The 14,723-nt window shown below is 41.7% G+C and overlaps 1 protein-coding gene across 1 annotated transcript in view; it reads right to left on the reverse strand.

Annotated features, from left to right (window-relative positions):
* Window positions 1-14,723, reverse strand: part of LOC126480982 (copine-8-like) — a 175,370-nt gene that overhangs the window by 25,447 nt on the left and 135,200 nt on the right. Inside the window, exons 4-6 of the mRNA XM_050104418.1 lie at window positions 5,549-5,767; window positions 3,346-3,478; window positions 3,040-3,267 (exon numbers count right to left, since the gene is read on the reverse strand). Of these exons, the coding sequence (XP_049960375.1) occupies window positions 3,040-3,267; window positions 3,346-3,478; window positions 5,549-5,767 (580 nt within the window). The remainder of the gene's footprint in view (window positions 1-3,039; window positions 3,268-3,345; window positions 3,479-5,548; window positions 5,768-14,723) is intronic.

Genomic DNA, 14,723 nt, shown 5'->3' on the forward strand with positions numbered 1-14,723 from the left:
CAATACACTCAGGGGTACTGCACCATCCGGAGATATATACTGCGAACAGTTATTTCCTGTGTCGTCCTTATCCTGAGAGACAGAGCTTCAAGAGGGGTTTGAAGGGGCACAGTTTCACTACAGACTGAGTTTAGGACATAAACGCAAGCTCCACCTGACACTCGATTATAGCTGCTACAGTTCCTGTAGTATCCCTTACAGCTGCAAAAGACAGGGGTCTGCATTGCCGGGAACCAGGTTTCCTGGAGGGCAATGCAGAAAGCAGGTGTAAAGCTTAGCAGCTGCCATAGGTCAGCCAGGTGGTGGAAAAAACCACCGCAATTCCACTGGAAAATAATATCGTGAGACTGGGAAGACATGGAACATTCAATGAGGTAGTTTACGTCTCAGGGTCAACTGCTGCCACTGACGTTTTGCCTGAGCAGTCTATATCCATGGTATCTGAGGGTTCGGCGAGACCTAGGTCCTCAGCGGACATCAGAATCTCCACCTCATCCACAGACACACAGCTTGTAGGTAGTGGTGGTATGGGTGCCCATGCAATTCCCTCCCTGGCTGGGAGGACTTCACTTACTCAGTCTCCGGGACTGAGGATGAGCGTGAAGCCCTATGACCAGCTGTTTTTGGGCTCTACAGCCACTGGCAGGTGTCATCTTTCCCACTAGTAGAAACCTGGGAAGGGAGTAACCCAAGGGACCCCTTCCTAGCAAGAGACACTGAAGAAGATTTACACTTCTCCAGCTCATAAGTGAGGACTGATATCCCCGATGGTTGGAGGGTTGTTGCTCCTGAAGTAGGTGGTGCACGAGAAACAGGGAGGGAAGTGCCCCCCCCTGTCAAGGGGGCACGTGTAGTCTTCTGGTTTTGAGAGGCGACAGGAATGTGAGGAACTGATGGGGCGACAACTGTTCTTGTAGCAACGGCATAAAAGGAGGTCACAGCCACAGGATGTAGGCGATCAACATTCCTCTTAACCTCTGTGTATGTCAGTCGGTCCAAGGTCTTATATTCCATGACTTTCCTCTCTTTCTGTAAGATCCTGCAGTCTGGAGAGCAACGCGATTGATGCTCTCCGCAGTTGACACAGATGGGAGGTGGGCCACATGAAGCAGATGACCACAACAATCATTTCTGTGGCAGAAAACATGATCCTCGCTCTATACGGTATCTCTGGCGAAAGGCAGTCCCTTGGTTGTTGCCGGAAGTCGCTGAAGCAATTAAGGAGTGTCGACGAGCTCTACAGCAGCATAAGCAGCACCCTTCCCTGGAGCACCTCTTCGCCTTTAAACGGCTCCGTGCCCGCATTCGCCAACTTATCAAACGATGGAAGCAGGAGTGTTGGGAAAGATATGGATGTCCACAATCTCGACATGTGACGCTGGAAGTACAGTGGAAAGATATATGGCCGAACTTCCAGCACTTAAAGCACTGCATAGGGTGAGATATATATGGCTTGACGTCACTGCGGTAGACCATCACCTTGACCTTCTCGGGCAATGTGTCACCCTTGAAGGCCAAGATAAAGGCACTGGTGGCAACCTGATTATCCCTCAGACCCTGATAGATGCGCCGGACGAAATGAACACCTTACCACTCTAAATTGGTGTGCAGCTTGTCGTCAGACTGCAAAAGAAGGTCCCTGTGAAATATAATACCCTGGACTATATTTAAGATCTTATGCGGCGTGATGGTAACAGAAACATCTCCTAACTTGTCACAAGCGAGTGATACCAGTGACTGGGAAGATGATGCTGTTTTTCTCAAAACTGACCCAGAGCACATATTTGACAAGCCCCCAACATCCCCAAACTTGTTCTCCAAATGTTCCACAAAAAGCTGAAGCTTCAGGAACATGAAAGAGTCCTCATCTACGAGGTACTGGGGCAAATAAGGTTCGCTGCCATCCTTAGCCTGGCATTCCTCCCATGGTGTGGCTAGTGAGGGGAACGATTTGGGGTCATATTTCTTAGCACTGAAGTTAGACTTTGCCCACTTAGAGACTGCTGGCAGCAGACCACCAGCAAGAGATGATGTACTGTGCTTGATGGCGTGTCATCCGCCCTGATGCCACCCACTCTGACCAGGGGCCCTCCCCACGGGTGCCACCCAGCCTCAGCATGGGCCACCTGGCAAGATGGCCATTTCCAGGAGTACCGATGCCCCAGGGAGATGGATATCTACTCCATGGCATACGTGGGGAGTTAATGGTGCAGACATCAGCAGAGTAGTCTGTGTATTCTCAGGGGGCTACAACCGACAGGGTAGATGGTGGCCCCACCACAACGGACTGGTTACCATGCTGGATATGAGATGCTAAGTAGTCCATGGTCATCGTCGACACAGAAAGCAACATTGTATAGTGCATGGTGGAAAACGCATCCAGGACGGTGTCCTTGCCTAAGAGATGGAGAATGAGTGGGACTGCAATGTGACGATGAGAAAGTGGGCTAGATACCTCAATGCACAATGGGCACGATGCACCATGTAAGGTGCCCTTACCCAATTGGCTTGCTCTTCGGGAAAATTTAGAAAGATGGAGGTCAAACCCGACAGGGGACCAATCACTAAAGGCCGAAACATGTGAGACTCCTTTTAGTTGCCCCTGACGACAGAAAGGAATATCTCAGGCCTATTCTAACCCCCGGACCCGCAGGGCGAGATGATTTTCAGTGCCTGCCAGCCAGCCAGCCGGTTTTGTTTTAAACGACTTCCTGCTCATTTTCTCTTCCCTGTCCAAACTTTCCCAACCCATGGCTGAATCACAGTGACATAGTCACAATCATAAATGGGCATACTAAAACCAATACACACTGAAATACAACATTACTGAAACTTTTACTTTACTACTTGGTTATCAATGGGAATCTTCAAATAAAATGAATAGCAATGCAAACACCAAATTAAAAACAATTGGTTCATTAGTATAACTCAAATCAATTGTTATATCATGTTAACACTTGAAGATCAAAATGGTGAAATGAAGATGATGTAATATTGAAAAAAAATAAAATATGCAATACAGTTTGTATTAAACAGTACCTGCAATTCTATCACAATATGGATTAGTTGGGTTCATGTTGACAAAGAACTCGTGTGATACTCTGCCATCAGGAGGTAAACGAGCTCCAAATCCAAGTACAGGAAACAATTTGTCAGTGTCATAATCCTGGATTATAGTTCCAACTGATTGTATTGCTTGCTCATACATATTTGGATGTGGCCCAATGAAATGTAGTGACTCAGGAGCGAATGGATTGCCGTTAGATCCTGAAATGAGATTCAGTTTTAGTTATGGCGCAAATACTGATTAAGTATTGAATACACAAAGTAAAACATATTCAATACCTGTGAAATCAATAGCAATGGAGCAATGAAGCTGAGTACCTCCCTTAATGTAATCCATGAAAGAATATATCTTCCTTGTCTCAAAATTGTCTAACCAAATTTCACCAGAATGTCTGTATGATGGTTTTCTCTTCTATGGATGGTAATCAAGACAGAATTATAATCAAAGAAGAATTGTAATCATAATTAAAACAGAATTAGGTTTTAAAAAACACTGAAAATATTTTGTATCTTTCTAAAACCTGCACAGAACAATAAATAAATTAACTGTTTAAAACTGCAGAATTTATCTATAAGAATAAAAATTCAAGTAACATGTTATGTTTCACTCTGGATTAGCTAGTTACTGCGAGACAAAAAATATAACAGATACATAATATTAAAATAAACTTGGGAGAAAAGGCAATATAAGATTGTTTTAAATTTTGCCATAGCCTTCCATTACCTTCAATAACAAACACTACAATATTATGAGTCTATATTCTTTACAAATTGTGAACATTATAACAACTGCATCAACAAACTAACAGAGAATAATATGAAAGATATTTGTAACATCAAACATATACTGTCCATCCAAAAAATTCAGAGATTGATTTTATTCCTGGCATATAAACAATGTATGGCGGCAGCTTAAACTAACAACTGTAAGAAACAAATATGCATTTGGCCAGTCAGTTGCAAGCAGGCACTGTTAAGTAGTAGGCACACGGCCATAGTGTGTAAACTTCTTGTGTAACAAATCACAATGGAATAAAGAATAGTGATTTCATTTCATATTTTACTCAGTAAATTGCTACGACAACACGTAAATGGCTGAAAACAGCTTATGGCAATAATTTTTTAATTGAAAAAAGAGTCAGTGGCTTAAACATTTTGGAGGAGGACAGGTATAGCTTCAGGATTATGAGAGGCCAGGGGATTCCTCCTCAAATTTATCTGACTGAAACATTATAAAATTCATGATTTTTTGGAAACTGGTCGCAATTTCTCATGCAGAGCTATCACTGGAGAACTGAAAATCTCTCAACAGATAGTTCAAGATATTCTCCAGAGTGTTTTGAAGAAGAGAAAAGTGTGTGCAAAGTTTGTCCTGCACAGCTTGACTCCTGAACATAAACAACCTGTTGATGTCTGCCACATCTTGATTGAAATGAAAAACATGGATAATTGTCATTACAAACCTACCACAAAATGACAACATACATATTGTGCCTCTGATGATGTGCAAAGACTGAAGTAGTGGGGAGGACAAAATAAAAAGTGAAGACAACGCCCATTGTCTTTCTTTGAGACGCACAGCATTAGCCACAGGCAATTTGTTCCCACCAGGACCATTGTAAATTACAAGTATTATTTCGGTGCCATGGACCGGGCGAGCAAGAGGATTCAGAGCGTTCATCCGCAACAATGGAAGGGGTGAGATTTCTTCTTGCTGCATAACAATGCACACACAAGACTGCAGAGAAAAAACAAGTGCCGGTTCTTAACCACTCTTCATTTACATCCAGTTTGGCAATGACTGACATTTTTTTTAATCACCAAAACTAAAAATTTACAAGAAGTGTCAATGCTCGACATTTAAGCCAATGTGGCATGCAAACTGAACAATATTACATGAAGGACTTTTCTGACAGTTTTATGTGGTTACATGAACATGCTGCGTGTGTTACTCAAGTGGAGACAGACTATGTAGAACATTTGAAGCATTAAAATCACTATCTTAACTTTTCTCTGCTTCTTATTAATCCAATCTCAAAACTTCTTGGACTGACAGAGTACAAGAAACATGTTTTAAGAAAAGCCACAAACACCACACTATGTAGGCGCCATACTAAACGCAGATGAATGTGATTAGACATCTGTCATGATAATAGGTGAGATTCATATGGTGAATAATTATCGGAGTTAGGCTACAATTTACCTAAGAAATGATATTTCTTGGCAGTTTCATTTTATATGAGAGATCCAGTATTATCTCAGTTTAGTAGTTTTAACAAATTAATGATACACAAAACTCAATAAAAACCTTCAACCTGTAATCTGACACCTTACTGCTAGCTTAATTTCCAGTGAAGACTGAAAATATGCATTGCTGCATTCTGTTTACACTTTGTATTTTTCTTTTAATGAAATTAACAACAAATAAAAGTGTTCAAATTCACATTTTTGTCACTTTACCTTCTCAGGGTAGTAACTTTACCTTCTCAGGATGAATAAGCTGGAGCTTCGTATCGCTGGAAGGGCCTGAAGATAGTGTTCGCAAGGTAACATTACACTCTCCAACAAGTGAGTCATCACCTCCATATGAACTTGAATGGAAACACGAGACTTTTATGTTGCGGTCATAATCACCATTACAAAGCTGCCTTACAGGAATTGAAAAGCGACGCCAATGTGGTTTATTGGTGTGATGCACTACCTGTAAAAACAATTATGGAGAATTACCAGTGAACCTTAGTTTACTTTTCAACTATAGTATTGTTATCATTTGTGATCATTCAGAAATGGTTTGCATGTACCCAAGACAGTCATGATTAATGTAACAGCCACTGTCACACAAATCTTTATACTTTAAAAAATACACTAATTACACAAATATATCTCTCATCTGCTGATAACACATGGCAACTGCTCAAAACTAGTGTGTGCAATGTCTGCATAGTGTCTGTCTATTTATATCCTCACACAGATGTGAATATTATGTATCAGCTTAAAGGGTAACACCACTGTAACAGCCTTTATATAAAAAAGAAGCTCCCTTGACTTTTTTGGCAGAAGGGAAGGTGATAGAGAAATAATACTTAGACTAGTCATTGTGCATTTACAAATACTAAAAAAAATTTTGTCAGAAAAATATTACAAAACAGCAATACTGTAGCACTCATCCCGAGGCATGATGCATTTGAGGCAAACTGTGACACACACTATAACTGGTGCCAATTTGAATCACAAAAAAGGAAAAGAAATATAATCTGTACATGAGTTTAGCTAATGAACCATGTGTTGTTATTTTAAAAATATAGACTTTGTGTAATTGGTGAGTTTTTGAACAATGTTCTATTTTCACACACACACACACACCACACACACACACACACACACACACACACACACACAAAAACAGCCATTTGTTAATAAATACTGTTTAAATTAACTAACTGAAAATCCCCTATGTAGTTAACTTTGAAATGTTATTTCAAAACTGTGGTTAAATTTTGAAATACAAAATTGGAAAACTGTTGAAGTTATGCTTCATGCCATTTTGAAAAATCATATTCTAAGAAAAATGCATCTTAAGTCTTACAATGTCTTATAGACATCAACTAACGAAGAAAATTCTACTTTTAGAAAACTTTTATCATTAATCTGACATCCCACGACCAGCCTGTTGTACTGCTGCTCTAGCGATCGAAATCATATGCACTAGTTTAACATAGAATGTTAGAAATGTCGCTTGGGACAATTCCATGAATGTACAAAATTTTAAAATTCTTGTTTAGCTATACTCCAAGCAGGTGCATTGCTAGGACAATTCAACAGTTGATTTCATATGCATTCCATACAAACTTACATTACACGTGTTGAGAAATAACAGAGAAAATTGCAAGAAAATTTATAATCCTACAGCTAAATCCATAATTCACATCAAAATCCTAGTCACTGTACTTCAATTTGACAACAGGCACTGACTCCTCTCAAACTGCTCTCAACCTCATATCTATTCTTTGGATGCTTTGATGACATACAGCTTCAACACTGTGCTCAATACGATGTGAATTATTTACAGAAGAATGTAAAGACTGGCAGAAGCTGACCTCGGGGAAGATCAGATCGGGTTATGGAGGCAATGCTGACCCCACAACTTATCTTAGGACATATATTAAACAAGGGCAAACCTATTTTTTGTCCACAACATGTATATGATTCACACGGTGGCTGTTGAGAATGGCAGGAGGCATGCCTTGTCTCTGCAGTCTGACAGCTGAGGAGAGAGGAGGGATAGGAGAAGAAAGCATCAGCTGCTTGCTTCACTGCTGGCACTGTTTCCCTTAAAGTGTACAGTAATGCTTCACACCCTAAGGGCAACTTAATGTTGGCAGAGATTGAAGATAAATGAATACCTTTCAACTGGTGCTTGTTTTGGCTGCTTCTGGCAGCACGAGTAAAATCGTCATCACCATGGACAAGCAGTATGTTTATAGCATTCACAGACTTAAAAAAGCTTTTGACGGTGTTGACTGCATTATACTCCTTGAAATTATGAAGGCAGCAGAAATAAAATACAGGGTACGAAATGTTATAAGCAGTTTACACAGAAACCAGATTGCAGTTATTAGACTTGAAGGACATAGAAGAAAAGCAGAAGCTGAGAAGTGATTTGAAACAGTGCTGTAGCCTACCAGTGATGTTATACAATCTGCACATTGTACCAGAAGAAAAGGCAACAACGAAGAAATTTGGAAAAGAAATTAGTTTTGAAGAGAAGAAATAAAAACTTTAAGGTTTGTCAGTGACATTGTAACTGAGTTAAAGACAGCAATGTATCAACAAAAGTGAAACAAGGATAATGTAATGCAGTCGAATTAAATCAGGTGATGCTGTGGAGCTTATTTAAGAAATGAAGTGCTAAAGTAGCAGATGAGTTTTGCTATTTGGACAGCAAAATAACTGATGATGGCCAAAGTAGAGAGGATATACAATTCAGACTGATTACAACAGGATAAGCATTTTTGAAGAAGAGGAATTTGTTAACACTGAATATGAATCAAAGTGCTAGGAAACCTTTTCTGAATGTATTTCTCTGGATTGTAGCCATGTACGGAAGTGAAACATGGACGATAAGCAGTTCAGACAAGAAGACAATAGAATCCTTTGGAATGTGGTGCTACAGATGAATGCTGAAGATTAGGTGGATAGATCACATAACTAATGATGTACTGAATCAATCTAGAGACAAAATAAATTTGTGACAACTTGACTAAAAGAAGAGATCAGCTGATGGGGACCATTCTGAGGCATCAAGGAATTGTCAGTTTGGGCTAGAGGGAAGTAAGTAGGTTCAAATGGATATATGTTGCAGTAATTATCTGGAGATGAAGAGGCTTGCACACAGTAGACTGGTGTGGACAGCTGCATCAGACCAGGCTTCAGACTGAAGACGACGACAAAAGAAATGAATGAACGGAAAAACTGCAAAAATCTTGGTTGGCAACTCACAAATACAGAGAATAAAAAGTGAAACAATGGAAAATCCAGGATGGAATGGAACAATATTATGAAAAGGAAAGTTCCTACTCACCACATAGCAGAGATGCTGAGTCACAGATAGGGACAACAAAAAGACTGTCACAAATAAGCTCTTGGCCAACGCGGCATTTGTCAAAAATAGATGACATGCACACACAAACAAACTCATGCAAACACAACTGCAGTCTCTAGCAGCATATGTGGGTTTTATATGTGGGTTATATATATATATATAGAGGGAAACATTCCACGTGGGAAAAATATATCTAAAAACAAAGATGATGTGACTTACCAAATGAAGCGCTGGCAGGTCGATAGACACACAAACTAACACAAACATACACACAAAATTCAAGCTTTCGCAACAAACTGTTGCCTCATCAGGAAAGAGGGAAGGAGAGGGAAAGACGAAAGGATGTGGGTTTTAAGGGAGCGGGTAAGGAGTCATTCCAATCCCGGGAGCGGAAAGACTTACTTTAGGGGGAAAAAGGACGGGTATACACTCGCACACACACACATACCCACCCACACATATACAGACACAAGCAGACATATTTAAAGACAGGGAAACATTCCACGTGGGAAAAAATACATATAAAAATGATGGGTAATGATCCAACTCCCCAAGACACCATCCAAATTGAAACCTGCCTGGAACAGTTCCGTCCTCCGTCACAGCAGGACCCACCTCCTCTTCCTCAAAATCACCCTCTCCAAACCTTCCAGGAATTTCTGACTTCCAGCCTTGCATCTCAATCCTTCTTAAAAAACCTTAATCCTACACCCAACATCACCACTGCTGAAGCCCAGGCTATCCGTGATCTGAAGGCTGACCGATCCATCATCATTCTTCCGGCGGACAAGGGTTCCACGACCGTGGTACTTGATCGTCGGGAGTACGTGGCTGAGGGACTGCGTCAGCTTTCAGGCAACACCACATACAAAGTTTGCCAAGATAACCCCATTCCCGATGTCCAAGAGGAACTTCAAGGAATCCTCAGAACCTTAGGCCCCCTGCAAAACCTTTCACCTGACTCCATCAACCTCCTGACCCCACCGACACCCTGCACTCCTACCTTCTACCTTCTTCCTAAAATCCACAAACCCAATCGTCCCGGCCGCCCCATTGTAGCTGGTTACCAAGCCCCCACAGAACGTATCTCTGCCTACGTAGACCAACACCTTCAACCCATTACATGCAGTCTCCCATCCTTCATCAAAGACACCAACCACTTCCTCGAATGCCTGGAATCCTTACCCAATCTGTTACCCCCGGATACCATCCTTGTAACCATTGGTGCCACTTCCTTATACACAAATATTCCGCACGTCCAGGGCCTCGCTGCGATGGGGGCATTTCCTTTCACGCCGATCACCTGCCACCCTACCTAAAACCTCTTTCCTCATTACCTTAGCCAGCTTCATCCTGACCCACAACTTCTTCACTTTTGAAGACCAGACATACCAACAATTAAAGGGAACAGCCATGGGTACCAGGATGGCCCCCTCGTACGCCAACCTATTCATGGGTCGCTTAGAGGAAGCCTTCTTGGTTACCCAGGTCTGCCAACCCAAAGTTTGGTACAGATTTATTGATGACATCTTCATGATCTGGACTCACAGTGAAGAAGAACTCCAGAATTTCCTCTCCAACCTCAACTCCTTTGGTTCCATCAGATTCACCTGGTCCTACTCCAAATCCCATGCCACTTTCCTTGATGTTGACCTCCACCTGTCCAATGGCCAACTTCACACGTCCATCCACATCAAACCCACCAACAAGCAACAGTACCTCCATTATGACAGCTGCCACCCATTCCACATCAAACGGTCCCTTCCCTACAGCCTAGGTCTTCGTGGCCAACGAATCTGCTCCAGTCCGGAATCCCTTAACCATTACACCAACAACCTGACAACAGCTTTCGCATCCCGCAACTACCCTCCCGACCTGGTACAGAAGCAAATAACCAGAGCCACTTCCTCATCCCCTCAAACCCAGAATCCCCCCACAGAAGAACCACAAAAGTGCCCCACTTGTGACAGGATACTTTCCGGGACTAGACCAGACTCTGAGTGTGGCTCTCCAGCAGGGATACGACTTCCTCAAATCCTGCCCTGAAATGAGATCCATCCTTCATGAAATCCTCCCCACTTCGCCAAGAGTGTCTTTCGCCGTCAACCTAACCTTTGTAACCTGCTAGTTCATCCCTATGAAATCCCCAAACCACCTTCCCTACCCTCTGGCTCCTATCCTTGTAACCGCCCCCGGTGCAAAACCTGTCCCATGCACCCTCCCACCACCACCTACTCCAGTCCTGTAACCCGGAAGGTGTACACGATCAAAGGCAGAGTCACGTGTGAAAGCACCCACGTGATTTACCAACTGACCTGCCTACACTGTGATGCATTCTATGTGGGAATGACCAGCAACAAACTGTCCATTCGCATGAATGGACACAGGCAGACAGTGTTTGTTGGTAATGAGATCACCCTGTGGCTAAACATGCCTTGGTGCACATCCAGCACATCTTGGCACAGTGTTACACCGTCCGGGTTATCTGGATACTTCCCACCAACACCAACCTATCCGAACTCCGGAGATGGGAACTTGCTCTTCAATATATCCTCTCTTCTCGTTACCCACCAGGCCTCAATCTCCGCTAATTTCAAGTTGCCGCCACTCATACCTCACCTGTCTTTCAACAACTTCTTTGCCTCTACACTTCCGCCTCGACTGACATCTCTGCCCAAACTCTTTGTCTTTAAATATGTCTGCTTGTGTCTGTATGTGTGGATGGATATGTGTGTGTGTGTGTGTGTGTGTGTGTGTGTGTGTGTGTGTGTGTGTGTGTGTGTGTGTGTGTGTGCGCGCGCGAGAGTGTATACCTGTCCTTTTTTCCCCCCTAAGGTAAGTCTTTCCGCTCCCGAGATTGGAATGACTCCTTACCCTCTCCCTTAAAACCCACATCCTTTCATCTTTCCCTCTACTTCCCTCTTTCCTGATGAGGCAACAGTTTGTTGCGAAAGCTTGAATTTTGTGTGTATGTTTGTGTTTGTTGGTGTGTCTATCGGCCTGCCAGCGCTTTCGTTCGGTAAGTCACATCACCTTTGCACACACACACACACACACACACACACACACACATATATATATGTGTATGTGTGTGTGTGTGTGTGTGTGTGTGTGTGTGTGTGTGTGGATTGGGGGGGGGGGGGAGGGGGCACACGTGTGTCATCTATTTTTTGACAAAGTCCTCCAGATTAGTTTTATTGGCACATTATACACGTTGTAAGATCATCTTCCAGTAAACACGTATCAGGGACCGTGGCACTTGCTGATACTGAACATGTAACAATGGTGTTAATTTTGGTCGCTGTGTAATCAGAAAAGATGTGGTTTATAATGTCTGACCAGAAGCAGAATAACGAGCAGTGATAATGTTAATCCACCTCCCACAAAGAGAAGGGGGCAGTTGCACATGTTCAGTATCTCGAAAGAGAGAATAAAAACAAGCATATTTTTCACATCTTATTAAAAATATACAGTCAAACTAGAAAATACTAAATACAACACAAATTAGCTGAATAAAAGTGCTAAAGCTTTTCTCCAGGTACATGTGGCTGGCTGATCACTTGTACCCCAATCGAAACACAGAACAAGCCGCTCTAGAAAAAAAATGTATGTTGGTTAACACAGAGCCTCTTCCTGTTCTATACTTTGATGTTAAAGCTGCTTAAATAAAAACTGAGTTTTAGTTTTAAAAAATTTAAAAGAGAGCTGGACAAGCAATTGAAACATCAAAATTAAGGTGCGGATAAATGTTGCAGATTACCACTGGATAAAAAAGAATTAACCAGACACTCAAGAGACACATTAAAATAACCTAACCAGCAATTTGGACAGGAGCACTGGTAATGCATAAAACCTTAAAAAAATTTCCATGCTCTTCTCATTGACTGATGGGTCCTCTCAACTACAGCTATGTCTGTCGAGGACAGTGAGACATATTATTAATTTCTCTAAAGCCATTTCTTTCAATCTGTGTGTCTGGAAGGATGTTCACTGTAGAAATTAGTTTGTTATTTTGTAGCTCTGGCCACTCATTCTCCCACTGACACATAACTTTCCCACTCAACAAAGATTACATCACCCATGACCACAGCACATGTTAGAACACTATTTCATTGTAAAGTTCATGGCTGTCAAGTCATCTTGTTCATTTCCATAGAGTCCTACATGGTCCAGTATCCAGCAGAATGATATTTACTTCCATTGCCATTCTAGTATGTGAAGAACATATTTTATTTTTCTATCATTATGCCTGCTGGAAATGTTTGCTGAATGGTCTGGGCACTTATAAATCAAAGTAGAGGAATCATCCAGAGTCTGAAATTGATTGCCCTTCATCTGCTCCAGTGTCTTTAGGATTGCATGAAGCACTGAATCAAAGGCTTTAATTGTGTTTTGAAGTCAAATATTACTGACTCAGTCTACCGAGCAACTAACTGTGTGAACCTGTATAGGGTTATTGGTATAAATAACTGCTAAATTTCAGTACTCATCTGAAAATTTGTGAAAGGTTTGTTTTAAAATAAAATATTGTGTATAAGATTTATTTTAATTTGCCAAATTTAAAAAACAGCCTGGACCTCATTACTAATGAGGGAAAATACTTGCTCCACCCTTGTGTTATAACATCTGAGTGCGACACATTGAACTTCTTCAAGTTTCTTTTTTGCCCTGATCCTGAATGAGCCAGTTACTATTTCATAATTTACATACACTTTTTCTGGTGACAGTTAAATAATTTAAAGGTTAGAACAGGGGAATTAACCTGATTTTTTAGAGATTTGTTACATGAAATGCTGCCAGATGGTTAAAGGTGGATCCAGAGCCTCAGTACTTAGGCTGGCTATGTGGCTTGCCTGAAGGATCCTACATCCTCATAGTGAACTGGATTCAAGGTCTATAGGCAGGATAGTCATGGAGAACCATAAACAGAACAGCCACAGACCAGCTGTGAGCAAGCAAAGGCTCTATAACATAATAACGTTGAGGACTTGCTGCCCACAGCATCTGCCACTAAGACATTTTAAGGTCCTTAGAACCTTTAGAGTTCCTGACTCGAGATATTTCACATGTGGTAACCATAAGAGTTTTTCATGAAAAAAAAAATATTAAAAAAAAAAGAAGGCTAGGGATTTCACTAACTCCTTGAGACTAAGAACGGTGTCAATCAATTGCAGTTCAGGTTAATTAAAAACTTGACATATGTAGATAAGTTCATTCACATGGGTATAATTTGAAGCCTGTGATATTAGTCTATTATATACACTAGCCATCAGAATGTTAGTTGCATTTCTAGAGCTTTTCACAATCTCTTACACTGCAACAACCACTTGCCTGAGTGATGCGATAGGCTGCAGGACTCCCAGCAGATAGATCATAATGGACCTTTTGTAATACTACGCAAGTGTTCCTGATGGCTACATGCCTCTCCTTGCTCCAACATGGGCCTGGCCATTTGCCAGACGACTGAGACAGAGACGTCAGAAACTCTGTGGATTTTGCTTATGAAATGTTTCACCATGTCCTTTATGCTGGACAAGTATTTGAAAACAATCAGGTTGCTGTAAAATGTTCAGATGGCTCTGTTAAACACCCATATCACTGAAAGATTAGTTTGTGAGGATCCATTATGTCCTCATAAACACCTTCGAATCAATACAATCTATTTAATCAATGGCCAAGCTTGCCTTGGTGTGCCTTATGCAACTGAGGTGTGGCAAATTCGCAACAGGTTGACAACTAAGAATAGTTTTGCCTCCACAACTTTTCGTCTCACCAGCTCACAGCATCCCTGAGAATGATTTGTTTATAGATGTTCGTACCATCCCCGCGATCTAGGAAGTGAAACCCAAGAGCCTTGCTCTCTGAAACACACAGCATTCCACTGTAGGACCCACAGTGGTAACTGAAGCATGTTTAGAGTTCACAGACATCTTGTGGCACTGAATAGTCCACAGCTTAGGAACTCCAGGTTCATTATGCACATACCCAGCCATCAATGGCTGATGCAGGGGGGTCACTGTTTGGACAATGTATCCTGACCTAGTATGAAGTGAGC

The sequence above is a fragment of the Schistocerca serialis genome, chromosome 5 (assembly GCF_023864345.2).
Source record: "Schistocerca serialis cubense isolate TAMUIC-IGC-003099 chromosome 5, iqSchSeri2.2, whole genome shotgun sequence".
In the NCBI taxonomy this organism is placed as follows: Eukaryota; Metazoa; Arthropoda; class Insecta; order Orthoptera; family Acrididae; genus Schistocerca; species Schistocerca serialis.